A 22,861-nucleotide genomic window follows, 5' to 3' on the forward strand; every position below is an offset into this window, starting at 1 on the left:
GCGAGCTCAGAGAGGTTAATTGCTGCAAGGTTGATGGGTGAAAAGACAGCTGGAGCCGCTCAAATATGATGGTTATAAGACCATGATTCGTAGGTTACATTCGGTCTGGACTGCCTTTACCTTATGGTAATTTTGTAGCTTTGGAATAGGGGGTTGCATGGCCGTCCCCATCAACAAAGGGAATGGATTCTCAGCCACCACTCTCAAGGGTCAATGTTACGGAGATGAGCACCGCGCGGCCACGAAGGGGTTGGTGAAGGGATTGATAGGGATTAGCACCCCCAAGGGACCCTTTGGATTTTTTTTTTTTTTTTTTTACAGTATTTTCATTCATAAGTATAGCAAACAGCCTCAATACTAATGATAAGAGATGGATGGGTGCTATATTTATAATCGGAATTACGGTTACGCATTTATTTAATCAAATTACAATAGCTGGATCCAGAATTATTGATACTGTAGCCCTATATTTAATTACTGAGAGAAAAAAATTCATTGAACACTGCAAGAGGAAAACGACACATCAGTAGCTTACATAAGATACTAGTTAAAAAAATAATAGTCTCTGAAGAGGAAGAAGAGGAAGAAGAAGAGGAAGAGGAGTCAGCTGTGAGAGGTGACGAGGCGAGAACACAGAACAGAAGACAATCAAGCGATTCAAGCAAGAAAATAAGAAAATAAATCATGAAAAGTATAGAGCGGTAGTGGATTATAGTGAGGCAAGATAAATATTGAAAAGCAGGAGAGGGGATCAAGAGGAAGAGGACCTCCGAAGCAATACAAAGAGGAAGAGGTGACTAGGCACAGGAGCCAGCACATCTGCAGCCCACACATCACCCCTGACGGCCTACACAGTGAGGAAAGATAAATACTGAAAAGCGTAAGAGGGAATCAAGAGGAAGAGGAACAAAGAGGAAGAGGTGACGAGGCAAACACAGGAGCCAGCACATCCCTTCCCTGCAGCCCCTCACCTATGACGGCTTAATGGACGCGGCAGGAGTAAAATATATAGTGTCACACCATTGAGAAGCAGAAGAGAGAATCAAGAGGAGGAGGACCTACGAAGAGGTATAAAGAGGAAGAGGTGACGAGGCAAACACAGGAACTAGCACAGTGGACGACATCCCTTCCCTGCACCCCATACATCACCCCTGACGATGAGTACCTCCACGCAGCCCAACGTCCAGGATGAGCTGCGTGAGTGCTAGCCCTTATTATTGGTTGTGAAGAGGTATTAGGGTAACTACGAGCCAAAGATGTGGGCTAACTAAAGATTGGGGTAAAGTTTTGGGTTAGGTCATCCTCCAGTTCCAGTGACGAAACTTTTTTTTTACCGATAGTTTTGGGTGTTTCAAATTACCGTATTAGTGGTTGTGAAGAGGTATTAGGGTAACTACGAGCCAAAGATGTGGGCTAACTAAAGATTGGGGTAAAGTTTTGGGTTAGGTCATCCTCCAGTTCCAGTGACGAAACTTTTTTTTTACCAATAGTTTTGGGTGTTTCAAATTACCGTATTAGTGGTTGTGAAGAGGTTTTAAGGTGACTACGCTCTAAAGATGTGGGCTAACTAAAGATTGGGGTAAAGTTTTGGGTTAGGTCATCCTCCAGTTCCAGTGACGAAACTTTTTTTTACTGATAGGTTTGGGTGTTTCAAATTACCTTATTAGTGGTTGTGAAGAGGTTTTAAGGTGACTACGCTCTAAAGATGTGGGCTAACTAAAGATTGGGGTAAAGTTTCAGCTTGGGTTATCCTCCGGTTCCATTGACGAAACTTTTTTTACTGGTAGGTTTTGGGATTTCTAATTATTAATGAGACATTTTTTTTCCCGTTAATCACTAGCTGAAATGCCAGAATTTGCTCTTAACTCCACTCGCACACTGCCACTGCGTGTAACGAAACACACGAGAAATTAATCCAGACAAGGAAAAGTTTGCCTTCGCCGGGGATCGAACCCGCGACCAGCGTAACGGGGGAGCCACTCCTTTACCAGTCGTCCAAAGAGGTACCCCCCTGACTAAGTGGGCTATGGGAGGCTCGCCCATCAGGCAAGTCAGCACTACACGTCTCCCCATTCCCATTTAGATTAATTTAGGTGTGTTGAGTTCCCATTTTCTATGAACTTCGGAGAGCATGGGCCATCACTCTACCTGTTACCCTCTTGGGGTGACAAAACAGAACCACTGGAGAGGATGCCCACCACTTTGCCACCAGTGAAATGCCAGAATTTGCTCTTTTCTATACTCCAACACGATCTCCGCGTGTAACGAAACACGAGAAATTAATCCAGACAAGGAAAGGTTTTGCCGGCGCCGGGGATCGAACCCGCGACCAGCGTAACGGGAGAGCCACTCCTTTACCAGTCGGCCAAAGAGGTACCCCCCTGGCTAAGTGGGTTATGGGAGGCTCGCCCATCAGGCAAGTCAACACTACAGCTGTTCCTCTTAATGGTTACAAAGAGGCTGGGGGGCTACCTACCTGCTGAAGATTGGGGTAAAGTTTCAGCTTAGTCATTCTCCAGTTCCAGTGATGAAACATTTTTTATTGATAGTTTTTGATGTTTAAATTACTAATCAGACATTCGTTTTTTCTCGCTAATCACAAGCTGTTCCTCTCAGTGGTTATAAAGAGGCTGGGGTGCTACCTACCTGCTAGTTCAATGTTTTGTGATTTAGTGTGTCTGTGGTACTCACAGTAGTCTGTCACCTAACCCCGGTAAATGTGGTGGTCACCCACATTTCCAAATCACATATTTTTGAAGCCAGGTACAATATCAATATGAATTATGGATAAAATAGAGAATATTCGTTGAGCCAATTACGTAGTCACAAAAATCAGTTAATAAACTTGATTTTCTAGAACAAGATCACAATGAAAAAAAAATGGAACTAATTTCATACATAATTTACACTTAATTTCAAAACTAATTGAACAATTTTTAAAAGTGAAGAACCAATAACTTCCTCTTCTAGTTGCCAATAAATGTGCACAGCTTCATAAAGATCAGATGAAATATAGAAACACTTCTTGAGTAAAAATTGGATGGTTACCTAGTACCTTAAGAAAATGTGGAGTGGCAAGATGTGGGTTCAATATTGACTGCTTTATACTCTGCAATCTCAAATTGAGTGTAGTTCGGGATATTTACCTTACGTACTTTTCTTCATTAATCTCAAAATATCAAATGTCCAAGAGGTTCTGTTGCATGATGATTCAATTTCTATTTTTAAAATTGTGGAAAATTTCCTCCTTCTGAAACATAGAGGCATGTTTTATTGAAAACATAGAGGCATGTTTTAAACTTAATGAGTTTCTGAGGTAGAGCTACAGATATTATGCAGGAGAGAAAAGAATGGGTTGAGTACATCTATCTAGATCTATGAAAAGCCTTTGACAGTGTCACACAAGTGATGTCTTTGGAAACTGAATTCTGTACCTATGGTTGAATGCAAGGAAAGTTGCTTAAATGGACTAGGCAGAAAGACAGATGAGGGTGGTCATATAGATCAGGGCATCCTTATGGAGGAGTAACAATTGGAGGTCTGCAAATACTTAATAATCCTTTGGTCCACAGTGTTGGTGGAGCGAGTCTTCCTGCGCATTGGGTCAGCTGCCACTGACCAGGTGCTGGAGGAAGAGCTAAATAAGTTCTTGGCCCCAGTCATCCTCAAACTGGCCTCCCCCCACGAATCTGTCCGGAAGAAGGTGATTTTTTTTCTTTTTTAACTCTAAGCCACTTTAAATTGATGATACTTGAGGGGTAAAACATCAGTAACGTTATAAGTTTATGTGAGGTGCTGATTTACAGAGAATCCTGAGTGCCACTGATCAAGGTCAAAGTTTTATTACATTTAAAACCCATTCATGACCGACCACTACCCCACAGAGGTACACATAAATAGGTGCCATTTTATCGAAGTTCCTGGCAACAAGAAGCTGCAATTAATCAGGTATTAAAGCAAAGCCAGGTGAATTGGGATCAACTCCACTAACCATACATGAGCTCTGGGTGGCTGGAAGGGGCACTGCAGGTATATGGAATATGTACTTTCCTGAACTGCTATGCACAGGATTTTGTCTAAAACTTTGGGGGAAATAATATCAGATCAGGTTTCATGTATTAAAATTTATTAACATGTACCAAATAAAAAAAAATTAGGTCATGTCACATCTATTTTAGGGATAACTATTCAACTAAATGTGATGCAGTGTCAATTACTCAATCAGAGTCAATCCACTTCCAGCCGTGCACTCTGCTGTGCTCTTGTGCCTGTCTGCCCACCTAATTGGGAAAAGGAATTTATTTCCAAAAATCATTGCATCCCTGCCTTAATGAAAAAATCAAATCGTAGTAAATAAGTTTTGCATGCAATTCTGTCACTTCATTAATATGATGAGCCTTACTTTTGATTTAAATATACAAGTAATTTCATTCACATAAGTTATCATCATTAATCATCAGTGCAGTGCTGGAGGGTGAGGCTTGTGCTAACAGTCATCAGGTTTTCAACATTAAAGAAATTTAAAGAGCAGCAGCCAGGTGAGCCAGAAAGAGAATGGTCACTGTGCTCTTGAGTGTGAGTACCCTCATATCTGCTGCTTACAAGTAAATAGACCATTTTGCAACACTATGATATTGTGTGTTGTTTTTAGTTTGTTTTTGCATAATGCCTCTTTTTTTTTTTTCTGCCTATGGCTCTGGTCGGCTTTCTTGGTGGGGCTTGGTGGTCAGCTCCATCCTGTTATGGTGCAAGCAAATGTTTAGAGTGGTGCCATCTTCCTTAGCTCATGCTGTCGCCCAGAGCTCATCTCTGATCTTCTTTTAGGGAATCTAAAGTCCGGGTTGACAGGTAGTCATCTGGACAGCATATGGGTAATCTTAGGGATATATAGCAGCGGGCAGGATGTGAACCGGGGTCCTCCTGTGAGGCAGAAAGTTGGTAAGGGAAATAGTGTAGTAACACACCAGTGTGGCTAGGCTACTGTTTTCACATAAGGGAACTTGTTTCTTTAATTTTATTTACAAATAGAACACTTACTTTTTTTTTTGTGTGTGTGTGACTCTTTTCTTCAGTCTTGTTTGTTTTCACAAGATATATTTCTTCAGGTGATGGAGTTGCTGATTCACGTGAACCGCCGTGTCAAGGACCATGAACACATCCAGCTGCCTGTAGAGGCCCTGCTGACACAGTACCAGGATCCAGGTGCTACATCATTTGTGACTGTGAGTACCAGCTGCTGGTTCAGTAATTGTTGTTTTTGTTTTTGTTTCAGTGTGTGCATGTGTGTGTGTGTGTGTGTATTTACCTATTTGTAATTACCAGAATCCAGGTGTGTGTGTGTGTGTGTTTACATTTTGAATATTATCAATACGAAAGTGCCCACGATGAGTAACTAGCTTGTAAAATATCACCCTTCCAGAATTTTTCCATCATCTACATTAAGATGGGCTACCCAAGACTAGACCTTAACAAGCAGGTGGAGTTGCTACCATCCATGCTTAGCTGCCTTGAGAACAAGCCTGCACAGCACCAAGATGGGTAAATATTCAATGAATATATTTTATCCTTATTAAAATCTTGTAGTAGAACAACTAGAGATCTATATTTAAAAAAGCTGTACACCTTCAGAACAGGGAAGTAGCTATACATGATATGAGTCTGTGGTGTGATCAAAATAGATAGGAGACAAAGGAGGGAATAGTGTATGCATAGAAATTATTATTCTTAAGTGGTTTGATAAACTGAGGAAATGTTAAGAGATGAGATGACAAAGACTTAAGTACAGGGAGAAGGTGGAAAATAGCTTTTTTAATATTTCGGTGAATAAAGGGTAAATGAGAAGTGTGTAAGGATAGGGTATGGACAGAAAAATGGGATGTCGTATTTCCTGAGGTAATTCTGTTAAGGAATCATCCCAACAGATAGACAGATTGGCAATATCATTACTACATGTATTTGTGTTTTACTGAGAATATTTTCAGCTACATTAGTTTATATTAGATACTCCATCAAGGAGTCTAGAGAAGGAGGGGTGATGGGGCCTGCAAGGCAGAGGGAGCAAACTAGTGTTTGTTTTGGTTTTGTTAGGTTGTATTAGGTTAAGTTTAGGGTATCTTTAAACACATGATAGCTAGCACCTTATGGTATAAATCAACAAAGAATGACCTCACTTTTTTTGTATAGAAAGTCTCATTACTAAGGAAACATATAGGAATTTACTGAGGCAAGTCCTATAGTGTTTGTTTTGGTTTTGTTAGGTTACGTTTTTTTTTTTTTTTTTTTTTTTTTTTTTTACAACAAAGGAGACAGCTCAAGGGCACAATAAAAAGCAAACAATTATAAAAAAAAAAAAAGCCCGCTACTCGCTGCTCACAAAAAGAATCCAAAAAGGTCAAACACATGATAGCCAGCACCTTATGGTATAAATCAACAAAGAATGACCTCACTTTGTTGTATAGAAAGTCTCATTAGTAAAGAAGCATATATGAATTCTCTGAGGCAATACCTCTAGTGACTGTATCAGGTTTTGCTAGGTTACGTTAGGTTAAGTTCAGGGTATCTTCAGACACATGATAGCCAGCACCTTATGGTATAAATCAACAAAGAGAGACCTCACTTTGTTGTATAGAAAGTCTCATTAGTAAGGAAGCATATATGAATTATCTGAGTCAAGACCTATAGTGTTTGTTTTGGTTTTGTTAGGTTAAGTTTAGGGTATCTTCAAACATATAATAGCCAGCACCTTATAGTATAAAGAATTTTATGACTTTATAGCTTGCTGCTGCTTATGGTTCCTGTGTTTGGCCACATGAAGTTCCCAGACACAGCTGAAAAGACTGCCTCCCTGTTTGGTCTGCGGGACAAGCCATCAGTAGCCAAACTCTTACTTGACTTCATGTTGGACCTGTTGCTTCTGCCATATGGGTGAGTTATCTGCTTTAAATCTCATGGTTACAATAGATTTTGCAAAGAAAGGGAACTATACTGACTTACATATATATATTGTTCCAGTTAGCCCCATGAAAATAATTATCATGACACAAAAAGTGATATAATATTTGATAAATTATTTCTCAATGTATTTGGTGTTAAATAAATAAAGAGTTAAACAACTTGATTATAAGAAAAGAATTGCTTGTATGTAAAATGATCAACCTGGGAACATTTCAACCAAAAAAAAAAAATTTATATATATATAAATATATATATATATATATATATATATATATATATATATATATATATATATATATATATATATATTAGGAATTAGGATGAATCTCCTGGTGACTATATATGAAGCTAATATGGTTTAGATAATTATTTGCTTGTGTTTATGATGTAATGTCATAGACTGTGCGGCACCACAGGCATTGCAAAGCAAATGTAAACATCTATGAAACATCTTTCATATTATCTGATTGTAGAAGCATTGAGAAGAAGCAAAATTGAGAATGAATTCAAATGTGTTTTTTATTTTTAATATTAAGTTTCAGATATTTCTTATAAATGCCTTGTGCTTGCAGTGCCACCCCACTGTCTCAACAGAGGGCCCCTGATGCACCTCAGGACAATGGAGATGGACCACCTGTTCCTGGTGTGCCTGCAGGGATGAGCATTTATACCTTCAAAAGGGTAACTGGAGACTCTGCTCCAAAACCTGAAGACTTAGAGAAGCTGAAGGTCTCTATTGTAAAGTTTTTGAGCTCAGATGTATTGCCTCCCTCTTCTGTTGCACTTCCCCTGATTGTTGGGGCGGCAGACACCAGATTTTCTGTAGCCAATGCAGCAGAATTACATTTGAGGAGAATTGATGGGAGCATTGAGTGGAACAGCAATGCTGTTATTGCCCCACTGTATGTCTTATTCCTGGGAACATTGCTACCCAAGGACAAAATTGCACATGACAAATTTAAAAATCCTGCAAACACAAGGATCAGACTGAAGTTAATGCCATACCTTCTGAAATCAAAAGAAGCTTGTAATTTTGCCCCACTTGCAATGAAGGTATTTTTTGAGTGTGTCTGGGGTCAGAATTCAAATGCAAAGTTGAAACAACATGGTGTTACATTCCTACATCACATGGCATTCAATGCTGACAAAGTAAAATTATCACCTGTTGGAAGTGTCCTGTTTGGAGGAGTAGTGAAGGTCATCGAGGAGGAAAAGTGTGATGCAAGACTAAGATCTCTAGCATATGGAGCACTGGCAAAACTGTCTGTCAAGTTGCCAAATCTTCTGCTGTCTCATCCTTCTCAGCTACACTACCTCCAGACCCTCATGAACGCTCTCACTCAAGAGGAAGGCGATGTTTTATTAGCCGTCCAAGAAGCCTTGTCTATGATGGCTCCTGTGTGCAAGCAGCTAAGTACTTCAAGCCAGGATGAACTCTGCATACTACTGTCAGAGCATGTTTTACATCATAATGCACAGTTGCGTCGCACTGCTGTTCACTATGCAGCATCAGTGTTCCCTTTTGACCACGTTCCATCAAGATTCATTCTGATGGTGGCCACAGGTGACAGGTGAGTCTACTTTTCATTATATAGTTTCCTCATTTGACAGAGTTGAGATGAACAGATTGCAGAATTTCCCATACAGTCTTGTTGGCAGTCAGTAACCATCTTCCTTGGTTCTGTTGAAACTAAAAACTTCTAACCAGCCTGCACAGATGAACTCTATGATTTTATCACCCTAACGTGGCAGCTTCGATGCATATTTTTCCTATCAGGACTCTCTGCATCAATGGTCATTGAGAGAATGGCCGATATTTTTGGGGAAAGCAGTCAGTTCAAACCCAAGCCTTCTGATTTGCTGTTGAGGGCATATCTTTTCAACTTACATTTTAGATTTTGCTTTAAATTTTCTATATTTTTTTATTTATTACCTTTTATCATTTTATTCATTTATATATTTTTTTATTTAGAATACTCATCTTCAGACTCAGTTTGAGAAACATTGCCCTACCATACCATGATAAATGATCACCTTATGTCAACTCACAAGATGAGGTGAGCTTTCAAATAACTACATGATTACAAGTAGGCTACAGTGTAGTGTATTGATAAAGTACTAATGAACATAATCTAGTCCTAGGATAACTGAATATTTGTTGTCTTGTTCTGTTAGTCATGATGACATACGGAGAGAGTCACGACGACAGCTGTACAAGCCAGTTAAAGAAGCCAAAGATGGAACTCCAACGTATCAAGTTCCACCATTTACTGCAGTATTGAAATATGTCTTGGAACGGGTTGACGCCCTCCCAAAAAGAAAGTGGCTTGATGTTGCTAATCAGCCGGTGCCCTTTTCAATACCAGTAATGGAACAGGTTGGTTATCATCTTTTTAGTTCAGAGAGAAACTTTTCTATCCCTATACAGAGACGGTACTGCTGTTAGGTTTCAAACAGTAGTGTATATGCAAAATTATGCCATGTCAATATGTGGAGTGCCATTCAGAAAAAAAAACATAGAAAATACAGAATGAGACTGGAGTCTTTTGTAAGGTAATATTTTGTGTTTATTACTCCACAGATATTGAAATATTTGGAACACTGTCTTGAGGTAGAAGCTGGTAAGCTGAGTGGCAGAGAAGAAGGCTTATTTTGGTGTGATTCACCAGCTGTAGGGAAACTGGTGCACCGAATCATCAGTGACCATGAACAAAAAATTATATCTGGAGTTCAAGAGAAAGGTTGGTTTGTACATTAGACACATTGTCATAGATCAGATATACTTCACTTGCATTTCTGCACTTCCCTCCTGAACCATGAATACACTCTTGCAGCTATCCTTATCCTCACTTAACATCATCCATAGGTTCTTGAAAACTGCAACTGAAGGCAAAACGACATATAACAAAACCATAATGTTTATTTGCAGGTCCAAACCCCTTCATGAGATACATAGGATTTGCTGAACTTGCTGCCAATGCCTGGTCTGCTGTGGCTCTGGAATCCATCCTAAGAGTGGTGGCTGTTGCTCCTGAACACTTCACTTCACACTATTCATTAAAAATGGACTGGATAAGAGTGAGATATGAATTTAGTGCTGGATTTCCCAAATTAGGAAATCTGTGCCTGAATGGAGTATGTTAGAGCAGGGTTCTTTAAAGTACGAGATCATCATTAATTTTTTCCTAACTTTAGTAACTAAATTGTCCGTCATAGATAGATAAATAAATACCAAATACAATGAGGTGTGCACTGGAGTAGTAATGGCTAGCTTGAAGTATGATCATAAAGGTTTTGCATAAATTCAAACTGGATCATAAAAAGAAATTTGAAGAGTATCTTTAGATCTTCACTGGGTTCATGGGGTCCGGGTGGCTCAGTGAGTTTGATGATTGGCGGGTGACCAAAAGGTTGTGAGTTGAATCCCACCTCACAGCGGCTGCTTGGTGAGAGGGGTAGTGCTCTCTTGTAACTCCAGCCAAGCTATATATTCTTAGCTACTTAGCTGAGGGGATTATTTAATTATTAATAATTAATATTTTTTCATTATTTTCACATGGTTCACCAAGGATCTCACGCGTACTGATGAAAACAGAATATGATAAAGTATAAAAAATTGTCATAGGGCAGTTCTGCCAGATGAGTTTAGAAACATATTTTAGTGCATATACAACTGTAAAATCCTTTATTGTTACATTACTGATATATTGATAGCTGCAGTGTCCAGTGATAACTTAGTAATAACTTACACCAATTATTTCAGAAATTTATACTCCGAGGCAGCTACTATGGGGAGGTAGCAGCCCACCTATTTGGAGTTGTTGCCGGCCAGATTCAGAATCAGCAGGAGTTTGAAAAAACTGTTTATCAAATTACTAATATTAAAAATTTGGTAAGTTAAATAGTCATAATATGACCTTAAAAATATAGCATAATTCTTGCTTTGTTTCCTCAAAAAACTTTTGAGAACTTTGTGTGCCCCCTCTGTGCAGCGTGTGGACAGCCAGGAGAGCAGTGTGCTGGCGCTGGGCCACAGCTACTCGTACAGCATCAGCAACATGAAGAAATCAGGAGTATATCTGGAAGACTGGCCAGCATATGAGTCCATTATTCAGGAACTGGGTAAGGGTAATGAATAGTGTCTAGAAAGGGCTGCTTCCTATATGAGTAGATGAAATGTCTCAAAAGATAGGTCCCTTGTTACAGACCATTTACTATATACAGATTTTCCTTGACTTAAGATGCTTTGGCTTTATGATGGTGCAACAGTTGTAGAATTTGGTTGATACCATATTTCAATTTATCTATATATATATATATATATATATATATATATATATATATATATATATATATATATATATATATATATATATATATATATATATATTTACAGATAGATAGTGGGTGTGAGTTTACTTAAGATATATTCAACTTAAAATGGGTTTCTTGAAACATAACTCAATTGTAAGTTGAGGAGCAGCTGTAGCATTGTTCAGTTTCATCAAATAGAAATCAGTGTACTCTGCTTGACTTATTTCTATTTTTGTTTTGTAGTAAAAAAGCTGCTGTTTGAGAACAGTCCTCTTCAGAATGCCCTAGTGGTGGCTCTTGGGGAGATGGCCCGTCAAGCTCCTCTGCCTCTACCTGTCGGAGCAGAGGATGTGGATGATAAAAAAGTCACATTGCTGGGTTTGGTGAAAGCTCTTGTGCAGATATTCAACAACAAGAAACTCCCATCTAAAGTAAGTTGTGCTGCTCAGACTTCAAGTACGAAATTCATAATTGTCATTACTGTTATATGCCTCATTCACTGCCATAACATTTTGTTTCAGATACTGAAAATGAGATTTATATATTTCAGGTTCGTGAGCAAGCAATATCTACGTGTGGGCACCTCTGCGTTGGTCAGCCAGACATTCCTCACAAGAAAATAATTTTGGAGGCTTTCTTGGCATTAGCAAAGGAGGTAGCTTTGAAAAAGATGTATTACCATTATTGGCAGGATAAATAGGAGCAAGTGCTTTAGTTGATGAACACAGTTTTTATGGGAAAATTATCATACATAAATTTTTATCATTATATATATTTTTTACTTTCTTAAATAGGTATTTTATCTATCTTTCCAGACCAATGAAATTGAGGTTCATTTTGCTGTAGGTGAATCTTTGGCTGTTCTATTGGAAGTGAGTCTCCATCTGCAAGGAACCTGTGGACAGAGGAAGACCCAACCCTAGTGGAAACAAGTGGAGTTACAGATGATAGTATGGAGGAGGTATGATAACTTGCAAACTGTATATATGAGATTAGTTCAATTAATAGGTACTTTTGAGTGAGTTATGTAAGATATTAATGTATTTGAATTGTCTTTATATGTATCAATAGCATATCAATTTATAGTATAAGTATTTTGAGATTGAAAACAGGAACATTTTTTATCTGTGGAAGTCTTCTGGGCTTGATAAACCCTACCACTGCAGCAGCCCAAAAATTAAATAAGTGTTTCCATTTCTGCAGGAAATTTATCGGTTGGGCTTACATTTTTATTTACTCTTACAGTTTTCAAGGCAGACAAACTATAAAGAAATAGAGACTCAATTTTATCATTATCAGTTACCATTTAAAGGTTGTCTGTCTTCTGCAGAAGGAAGAAAGTCCCTCAAAATAATGTACCCAGGAAAGCAGTACAGATATATTTTCCTTCATTAATTCAAATTTCTAGTGCACACTGCTTGAATATCTCTCATCTTATTTTACAGACAATCAACATGCTTTCCATGAAGCATCTCATTCTTCTGACCATTATTGTTGTCTTCATCAATACTCACCCCATTTCTCATACAGGAATTGAATTTATAAATAGGAAAATAAATAATTGAATCTTTGATATAGGGTACCCAAGACGAGAGAGAAAAAGACACAGATGAGGCAATGGAGAAGGACTACATTGCTCCTGAAGGTATAGTGTTCAGCTTTATAAATATTATTGTAGCTACAGGTGAGATATACTCATGCAAATTTGATCTTGTGTAACATTCAACTCAATTGAAGAGAGAATAACTTTGACCCCTTATAAAAGCAGCCTTGGTAGTAGTAGTAGTAGTAACACCCCATAATAATACTTTCCATTCAAAAGTTGATCCCCTGAACTTCATTACATAAAGATGTTAAAAACTGGTTTTATAAATACAAGAATCTTTAGTAGTTAAGAAAATACATAAAAATTGTACTTTATCACCCAGGTGCTTCTGAGCAGCCTGAAATAGCCATGGATACCAGTGAAGATAGAATGGGTGGGACTGCAAGCAGTGAGGATGTTGAGACAGATGTGTTAACCTGGTTGTTAGGAAAACTCCTGGACAGTTACGTCAACCAGACTCATCCCAATGTCAGGCAGGTGTGTTCTCCCCTGCTACTACTTGCCAAATAGTTGTCACCATCCTTCTAATCTTGTACTTTGATGAGAAAAGTAAGTCAAATTAAGTATTAAAATATTAGATATTAAACAAATAAATAAAGGAATTTTAGATCATAAGCATTAAAGTATTAAAAACTTTGTTTTCATTATCTATCTTTGAATCATATCCATAAAACTGACATGCAGGTAATCACCTCCAGCTACCATTATTTTCTGCTAATGTGAACATTTTATACAGGCCTCATGCATTTGGCTGCTTGCTCTACTGAAGAGGTGCAGAAATAAGCCAATAATTCAGCAGAAATTAATCAGGATCCAAGGGGCATTTATGAATCTCTTGGGTGACAATAATGGTAAGCCTCTGAATGATTTTTAGGAGTGTGAACTGTGAAAGTGTATATTTGCACCTAGGTACTAACACCTAGATTCTGTGCTTCCTCCTTGCCTCCCCTTCAGAAGTACAAAACTTTTCACTTCTCATTGGTTATCTTCCTATTGCAATTCCTGTTCCTAAGTGCACCCTCAATGGAAGAATGACAGCAGGTGTCTATTTGTTATTATCCATACACTTCATCTATATACACAATCATCCTCTCATCTCCTTCCCTCCTACAGTTTTATGGTCTGAAGTATTTTCTCATTTTACATTATTAATTACTCACCTAAACACTTTGAAATCTCACTAATCCCATTCTCAATGCAGCCAGACCATCTCATTGATTAAGGTTGAATTCTTATTTCACTAAACAGTTTTTACTCACCATCATCCATTCCCAACATCAGTCAGACACATTTCCTCCTTCTGAATCTGGATCTGGATTAATGATGCGCAGGGCATCAGGTATACAGGTGCATAACATGCATATTTGTTGGCTGTTGGGGGGACGGGGGTATATTTACACTGTATATTTTCTGTATAGTATTTTATTATTTTCTATTATGTTTGTATCATATTTATTTCTGCTGAACAAACATCTTTCTTTTATTATCATATACTATTATTATGTATCTTTCCTGTCGTAAAATTGAAGTTGTATCTTCCTTCCAAGCCAACTTACACAGTAATTGCATATAGTCAGCCACAGCTGCTCTACCATATTTCATCATCATCCATGTATTTATCTGCATCTGCTGTTCTTTCACACTTCAAACTTACAAAAATGTACAAGATTTTTTCTTTTTATATTCTCTGTCATAGCTTTCTTTTCTCTTCACTGCCACATACCTTGTTTCTTTAACCAAAAACATTTTCTAAAATATTAGCAATAAACGTGATACCAACTTATGTTTATAAATAAATGAGGTCCCTTCTTAAATATGTTATATACTCACATATCATCCCATCCTTGGCTTTTCTTAATGTGCTTATCTGCTGTCTGTAACTGTCATTTTCTTCTTAAAAGAGACAGCTCAATGGCAAAATTAAAATAAAAAACCCATCTACAGCACTGCTCCTACAAAGATGGGAGTAAAAGTATTCTAAAAAGATGGTCACATTCAAAATATTAACTTTTCTTTCAGATTTAGTTCAAGATGCAGCTTCTAAGGGTCTAGGTGTGGTGTATGAGTGCTGCTGAAGCTACCAGGCAGTCTATGGTGGAGGGTCTGGTGCAGACCCTGACGGAGGGAAAACGCATATACAAAATGTCACCCAAGACACAAAGATCTTCAAGGAAGGAGAACTGGGCCCATCAATTTCAGGGTAAGTACCTGAAAAGAGTGGAAGGTGTCTTTTCAGCTGTAGTTTAATTGAACTTAGTGATATTTGTTTAATCTATATATACTATACTTAGAATTCTCTATATGCATCTCAGCCAATCTCATATAATAGGCATGAAATTTTTGGAAATTTACAAGCTAGGGTTGAAGTTGTTGCATTTTCTCCAACTCTGACTCCAGCTCCAGGCATTAGGGTTGGGAATATCATATTTATTTACTTATCAAGCTTTTATTTATTTTACTTTACAAAAAATATAGTTAACAATAGTAACATTTCCCCCAGAGGCCAGTTGTCCACTTACCGAGAGTTATGTTCTTTGGCCACGGACCTCAACCAGCCACATCTGATCTACAAGTTCATGAACTTGGCCAACCACAATTCTGTTTGGAACTCTAAGAAGGTTTGCATATTGTGAAATTATCTGTGTATAGCACTCGTTTTACAATCAACTGCCTCTCAAGTTATATATGTGCATGCAATTTTATAGCTACTCCATGTTTATTCATTTCCACAAACATGAAGTCTGACATATATGATAAAAGTTTTCCTCTTGCATGCATCATCAGTTCCATCAATGTAGAATTTCAATATTGATTCAAATAAAATTGAGGATAATCATGTTATCTTATCATAGATTAGCGACACTTTGTTATGAAAAAAGTAAGGCTCATGTTACAGTGGATGAAATGTCTTAGCTGATCATATTGTGTCATTCTAATATTTCTACTCATTTCAGGGAGCTGCCTTTGGTTTTAGCACCCTCGCTTCACAAGCAGGATCTCAGCTTGAACCTTACCTGCCTCAAATTATTCCAAAGCTCTTTAGGTATCAACATGATCCAACACCAAAGATCCAGCAGCCTATGTCTTCTATATGGAATGCTCTAGTCACTGATACTGCAAAAACTGTAAGTTTTTTTTTTTTTTTTTTTTTTTTTTTTTTACATTGCGGCCTATTGCGCCGGTAGATCCTAGAATCTAGAGTCCGGGTTGATAGGTGGTCTTCTGGACAGCATGTGGGTAGTTTTAAGCCACTCGGCAGTTTAGTATATATTAAGAGTTAACAATTTTAATTTAACTTAATATTGTGTGTGTGTGTGTTTTAATTATCACTACCCCTGATCTTTAGATACATACTGCTTTTACTGTTTCTTTGCAGATTGAGAAGTATTTCCACCCAATTCTAAATGATCTCATAACGAACTTGACAAATAGCTTGTGGAGGGTTCGGGAGTCATGCTGCAATGCCCTCACAGATCTTTTACGGAGACAGTCTGCATCTCATGCTGTTGACAGAATAAGTGAAATTTGGGCTATACTCTTTAGAGTCCGTGATGACATCAAAGAATCTGTCAGACTGGCTGCAGATAAAACATTGCAAGCTATAAGCAAGAGTTGCATTAAGGTAAGGACATAGGTGTTTATCATTACAGTCCATTTCATGTGGCTAACAGAGTAGGAGCCAGAAACCCATCACCATCATCTCTAGCCATTATTAGTCCATGGTAGGACAAGGCTTTCCCAACATTCTCCACCTCTCTCTCTGATTTTAGTGTACTCCATCCTGCTGTGTAATGCTTTAACTTCTCTCCACCTGATCTTGACTCTTACAATTTCTATGTGTCCACTCTGTTGCTTTGCTTTTCCATCTTTTATCAGTTCTCTTCATGATATAACCATACTAAGTCCATTTCTTATTCTTAATTATTATTAAACTAACTTCATCGTTTTGTCTGTTCCCTAATCCATGACATTTGCTTTCTGTCTTTCCATGGTATACCCAGCATTTTCCCCTCCATTCATCTTCATTTGTTTCCTACCTCTCTCTTACGATCTCTTGTTAGACACCAATAAAGTCAGTAAATAAGGAAGCACTCATAATCAGAGGATATTACCTAGTGAATGAGATCCCCAGAATAATCAGTAATTGTGCACATGCATGCAGACCAAAAGAAATGCTTGCCTTACTTCACTCAACACACGGCACACACAAACAACACATTATTACCATACCCAGAATTGTATCACTTGCAATGATGACAATACTCAGGCTCACTCCTCGAATGTAGGTGGGGAGGGTTCTGAGGGGAGCGGGGGGCAGTGGGGGTGATAGGAGAGTTAGTGGGCTGAATGAGGAGACTGGGCAGGCAAGGAAGCAGGGTGTGAGTAAGGTACAGTACAGTATGAAATTATGGTATGGTATGATTTAAGGATCTAGGATTGTGTGGATGACGGGAAGATAGGTATAGTAAAGTATGCATGGGTGTGCATATGCCCCAGTAAATGATAAGGGAAAGAAAGGCAAAAGTGAGATGACAAGATTTTGGGAGGACTTTGGACAGTGTCTGAGAACTTTTAGGAGTGAAAGATAAATTCTTGTGTTAAGGGACATGAATGCAAAAGTTGGGGTGTGGATGGAGTGAATGAGAATGGACAATACTTTGTGGATGTGCTGAAAGGGGTTTGTTCTTGGCAAATACCTTCCAGCACAAGCTAATTCACAGGTATACCTGGGCAAGGGGAGACATGAGTGCAAAGATTATATAGATGTAGACATGATATTGAGACAGGATGTATAGATGCAAAAGTTGTGAGAGGAATGTTTATGAATGATTTAATATTACAAGAAATATTCAAGTGATAGTTCATGCTAATTTATTTGTAAAACCTTACAGGTGTGTGATGGCACTGGTGAAGAAAGTGAAAAGATGCTGAAAGAAGTGTTGCCTGTCCTGCTGACATCAGGCATCACAAGTACACTGAGTGAAGTCAGGAGTGTCAGTCTGCAAACTGTGTCCAAGCTGTGTCGATCAGGGGATCCATGGTAAAGCCTCACCTGGGGACCCTTATCCCAGCCCTCCTGGAAGCCCTCTCTGGCCTGGAATCTCAGTCTCTTAGTTATACATCTGTGAGATTAAATGAAGATGACAGGGAGAAGCTAGACATTGCAAGAGTGGCAGCTGCACGGAAGCACTCAATGATGGACACTTTGAATTATGTTTTGCAATTTGTTGATGTTGATGCCATGGAAAAGTTGATTGGAGGTCTGATTGATGTTCTTAGAAGTTCTGTTGGTCTTACCAGCCGAGCAGGTGCTGCTCATGTTGTGGAGACATTGACTCACACTTGTCCTGCTTCCTTGAAAAGTACACTGAAAACTACTTGCAGCCCTTGTCAATGGACTGAGTGATAGAAATCCAGTAGTAAGAAAGCTCTATGCCAATGCTATAGGCAACCTTGTTAAAACAGCCAAACCTTCAAGTATAGAGAAGCTTCTCACAAAGCTGCAATCATGGTACCTAGAAAAGGAAGAGGACAGTGTGCGTTTCAGTGCTGCCCTAACCATTCGAAGTATGCACTCACAACATAGTGATATTATGAAGCAACATGCCAGCCAAGCTATGCCTCTAGCATTTTTAGGAATGCATGCAGAAAAGACTGCAGATAATGACCCAAGTGGTGGTGCAATATGGGAAGAAATATGGTTAGACAATACTCCAGGTACAGAATCTGCCATAAAACTTTACCTGACAGAGATTATCGGCATCTGTGAACAAGCCCTACAAAGCTCCAATTGGTCTATGAAGGCTCAGACTGGAAGAGCCCTCTCTACTGTTTCCCAGAAACTAGGGTCAAGTATGACTGATTCACTTGTTGCAGCTTTGATTACACTTCTCATCAACAGTCTTCAGGGAAGGACCTGGGAAGGGAAGGAATCACTGGTAATAGCACTTTCAAATGTATCGGTGGCTACTGAGTCTTTGTTAGCTACCTTAAAGCATCCAGAAAGGGATGAGCTTTTAATAGATGATGTGGTAAAAGTCCTCACCAGAGAGGCCAGCAAGGAGAAGATGGCATACAAAATTCCAGCAATCAAGGCTCTTACTACAGTCTTAGATACATTTCAAATTGATCGATTTGAGCAAGTCTTTGATATATGTCTTCCATATTTGACACATGTAAGTATTATTCATTTATCTTTTGTTTGCACTGTTTATAAAAAGTGGACAAAACAATACTTTTTGATAAAATCAATTTCATTCATCATATCTCTCAAATCTCCAGCTGGTGGAATATGTCTTAAGAAATCTTTTTAAATTAAACAGGTTTTATAAAGTCAGCAGTTTGAATCATCATTGTTGACACTGATTATGTTTTGAAAATATCAAAACAGGACAAGCAAGACAAAGATGATGCAAATGAGGAAGAACACAGCAAAGCTGAAGTTTCATTAAGATGGGACCTAATAGATGAAATGGTTCACTCTTTGGGGCGTGCTTGGCCGAAGTCCAAAGAAACACAAGGTATGAGAGTGTTGGTAATGGCTATGATATATGCAGATGAAGCTACTTGCACATAAGATAATTAGCATTCAGGTCATCACTTCCCAATACCATGAAAAAATAATACAGAATTAGTGTGACATTACAACATAGGCCAGAGATATGTCTTTTTTGTTTTTAATGTCTCCATCTGTGGACTTTGCACCTCACACTATCATACCTCATCCTTCTATAGCCACTCTTTTTCAACCATTTAAAATTCAATGCTATGAAAAATATGCAAAAAGTCTAAGTGCCTTCATTTAGTGTCCTGTTTTAATTCTTTCTTACTTTCAGAGAAATACAGTGAACGAGTTGTAGAAATGCTGAACAGCAGTGTGTCACGTGTTCCACGCAAGACTCAGCTGAGCATCGTTGGTGCCCTAAAGCATTTCTGGGCCCGTCACTTTCTACTTCAAGAACTCCCATCTTCCCTGGGAGCCCCACTCTTTGATCCACTATTGCACCACACCTGTCGGATCTTCAATTACTGTCTTGGTAATATTGAAATTTGAACAAAGACAAAAGAGCATTTAATACTAAATAAGTGATTCAAAAATGTTTAGTGGACCCTCATAATTAGCGATCTCATATTTGCTGACCATTAATTAGCAAGTTTATTCTAAAAAACTGAAAAATGTTTGAGATTGGCATAAAAGTAAAAATAATACCACAAAGGCTCTCCCTAGATGATAGATAGATAAATAAATAGAACAAATAGATACATGGGTGACATAAACAGAGAGGGAGTGGGAGGGGGGGTGGGGGGCTGTGCACTTATCTCCCTTCCTCACTCACTCATTATCTGTTCTCTACCTTTTCCCTTCCCTTATCTTTTCAACCTGTTTTTGTATATTTGTGCATGTGTGTGTGTGTGTGTGTGTGTGTGTGTGTGTGTGTGTGTGTGTGTGTGTGTGTGTGTGTGTGTGTGCCTCTCTCTCTCTCTCTCTCACACACACACACACACACACACACACACACACACGGTTTTGCATTCCTATTTCTTGTGGTTGCCACATGATGAGAAAAAAGTTTGCTGAAAAAAATAAAAAATGTGGATTAGCTGCTTGCTGCAGATTTGTAACTGCATGAACAAGTGAAGTATGTTACTTTTTTACTGTTTTTTCTTTAGGAGTCGCCAAGTACTACAGTCTGCGCAGAGAATCTCTAGTGGTCCTAAATGAGTTTCTGGAAAAAGTTAGAGGTAAGTGTAACCTAAGGTTTTGTGCGATGAAAACCTGTCCCTATGATGGTGTGCAGACAATTACAGTGACTTTTCATTTTCTTCCTGAGACAGTAGCACTCATGATTCTCTGATACATTTCCCTATTCATGTTTGTCTACTGATGTGCTTGTCATCTTCCCTTGAAATACCCATCCCTTTACAGATTTGTGGCCTTTAAGAAACCTGAAGATAGTGGTGTTATTCATGAAACTTGATAAAAAAAAAAAAAAAGTAAAAAAAAAAAAAAAAAACTTGGAACACTGTTTACCGTCTTTGCAATATCTGTGAATGATTTCCAAATTAGTATTTTACTATTTTTGACTCAAGACTTGTAGTAAATGACATGCAGTCTAAGTGATCTCATTTTGTTATGTAAAATGGTACTTACTAAATAATGCTCTTTCTTATGGCAGACAATGAAGTATTGGTGGTACGATTACGAGTGGAGCTTCTTTCTGGGGTGGAAGAGGCTCGGAGAGATGCCCAACCAGATGTCCAAGCTTTGGCAGCCTCTGCTAATCGGATACTTCATTTAGAGTCAAGTGATCTCAAATAATCCCATATGAAAAATCAAGATTGAATTAGGCTCAAAGTGGGGTAAGTTTTATTGAGATTAATTCCAGATATGAAGAAAATATATTGCTCAGTACAGACTAGCATGTAGTTACATAAAATTACATATATTCAAAGTAGAGACCATTGGTAAGTTGAAAGATTATTTAGTTTTTTAACATTTTATTTGTTTTATTTGATATATACTTACTATCATATGAATTGTAAATAAATAAATTAAATGTATTTTGGATTGTTTATAAGTTACATGATGCCCCAGGATCTGATAAAAATATGGGTTTATATATAGCTTGACCTCCTGCATTGTGTATGTACACTGCAGGAAACAAAGTGAGTGCTGATAGCTATGATAATTAATAAAATAAAGTTATTTATTTCTGAACAGGGCTATCAATTAACTGATGGTTTGTTTAATAGATTATTGATTTTTTTCGTTTCATAGAAAACTTCCATCAATATGGTAATTCATTATCCCATTTATGAGTGAAAACTTAAAGAACAAAGGAGACTGGTTGATAATATATGTTTTAATCTTTATTATTATTATTATTATTATTATTATTATTATGCATCTGGTCAAATAGTTATTTTTAAAGCATTGACTATGAACAAGTTGATATGGTTTCCAATATATGACAAATGTAAGTTTGAAGGTAAGCACTCAATAAACAATAACTTCGTAGTTTTAGCAATTGGCATGGTACTTTGTTTACATTACTTTTTTTTGTGGTTCTAAGTTTTGTATGACATTCACTCCATACATGATATGGTTCCCTGTACACTTGATTATTGTCTATATAGTATGTATGCATTAGGGTTATTTTGATTCAAATCAGAGTACAAAAAATAATATGATTTAATTCAAAAGGGAAGTTGATAAGCAATTGAAATGCAGGAAAAAGGGAAAAGATGCAGAATGTGATAGTGGAGTGCTGTATGGATGCATTAATTAAGTTTGCTTGCATTGTACTCCTTTACTGGCCCTGTATGAAGCCAGGCACTGATGAACTATTGACTGATATTCTCCAAGCAAAAGTTAAGCACAGGGTAAAAGGTTTTCATATACGTAATAATAATTGTTTTGAAATATGAACTCAGCTTTTTTATATACACAGTAATCTAATGTGATCTAATAATCCAGACTTGCTAAATTAAATAACAAGTTGGGTGCTTTGAGCAGTAGTCTGAAATGCTGTGATGTAGCAGCATGAGTGACCTCCCCCACATGTGCTGGGTTTTTTCATTCCCACTATTCAGTCACATTGCTAATTTATAAGTTATTGTTGTATGTAATAATGTCAAATGTAATGACTCCAGCAAATAGAGAAAATAGTGACAAAACATACAACTTTTTTTATGTTAGATTATTCCAACTCTAGTGTATATGCATGTATGTGCATTGTGGAGATGGAATCAAGCACACATGCACTTCTGTGTGGTAAGAGGCAACTAATAGGTAACATGCTTCCTACATTTCAGCAGGAGGACTGGATTGGGGTCTGGACTGCCCTACCTCAATTATTATACTCCAAAGATAGTAAAAATTGTCACAGAGTGAAGGAGACTTTATGCTGAACCCTGTTGTATTGGTACACCTTTGACCTGTCACAGGTCCAATATAGGATAACAGGTAGGTTGAGGTAGGTAGTA

The 22,861-nt window shown here is 37.9% G+C and overlaps 1 protein-coding gene across 1 annotated transcript; it reads left to right on the forward strand.

Annotated features, from left to right (window-relative positions):
- Positions 1 to 588: 588 nt before the first annotated feature.
- LOC127004224 (proteasome adapter and scaffold protein ECM29-like) lies at positions 589 to 22,304 on the forward strand. The gene is given in 31 exon segments (XM_050871768.1): positions 589 to 1,197; positions 3,573 to 3,703; positions 5,106 to 5,222; positions 5,420 to 5,538; positions 6,775 to 6,924; positions 7,527 to 8,525; positions 9,130 to 9,331; positions 9,536 to 9,695; positions 9,884 to 10,032; positions 10,718 to 10,846; positions 10,947 to 11,076; positions 11,512 to 11,699; positions 11,819 to 11,923; positions 12,084 to 12,123; positions 12,126 to 12,229; positions 12,847 to 12,913; positions 13,197 to 13,351; positions 13,611 to 13,725; positions 14,894 to 14,945; positions 14,947 to 15,005; positions 15,008 to 15,074; positions 15,375 to 15,492; positions 15,829 to 15,999; positions 16,251 to 16,496; positions 17,767 to 17,902; positions 17,905 to 18,232; positions 18,234 to 19,050; positions 19,266 to 19,395; positions 19,711 to 19,911; positions 20,546 to 20,617; positions 21,052 to 22,304. Coding segments are annotated over 31 exon segments (5,640 nt in total). The 5' UTR covers positions 589 to 1,157; the 3' UTR covers positions 21,195 to 22,304.
- The last annotated feature ends 557 nt before the right edge of the window (positions 22,305 to 22,861 follow it).

The sequence above is a fragment of the Eriocheir sinensis genome, chromosome 27 (genome assembly GCF_024679095.1).
Source record: "Eriocheir sinensis breed Jianghai 21 chromosome 27, ASM2467909v1, whole genome shotgun sequence".
Taxonomy (NCBI): domain Eukaryota; kingdom Metazoa; phylum Arthropoda; class Malacostraca; order Decapoda; family Varunidae; genus Eriocheir; species Eriocheir sinensis.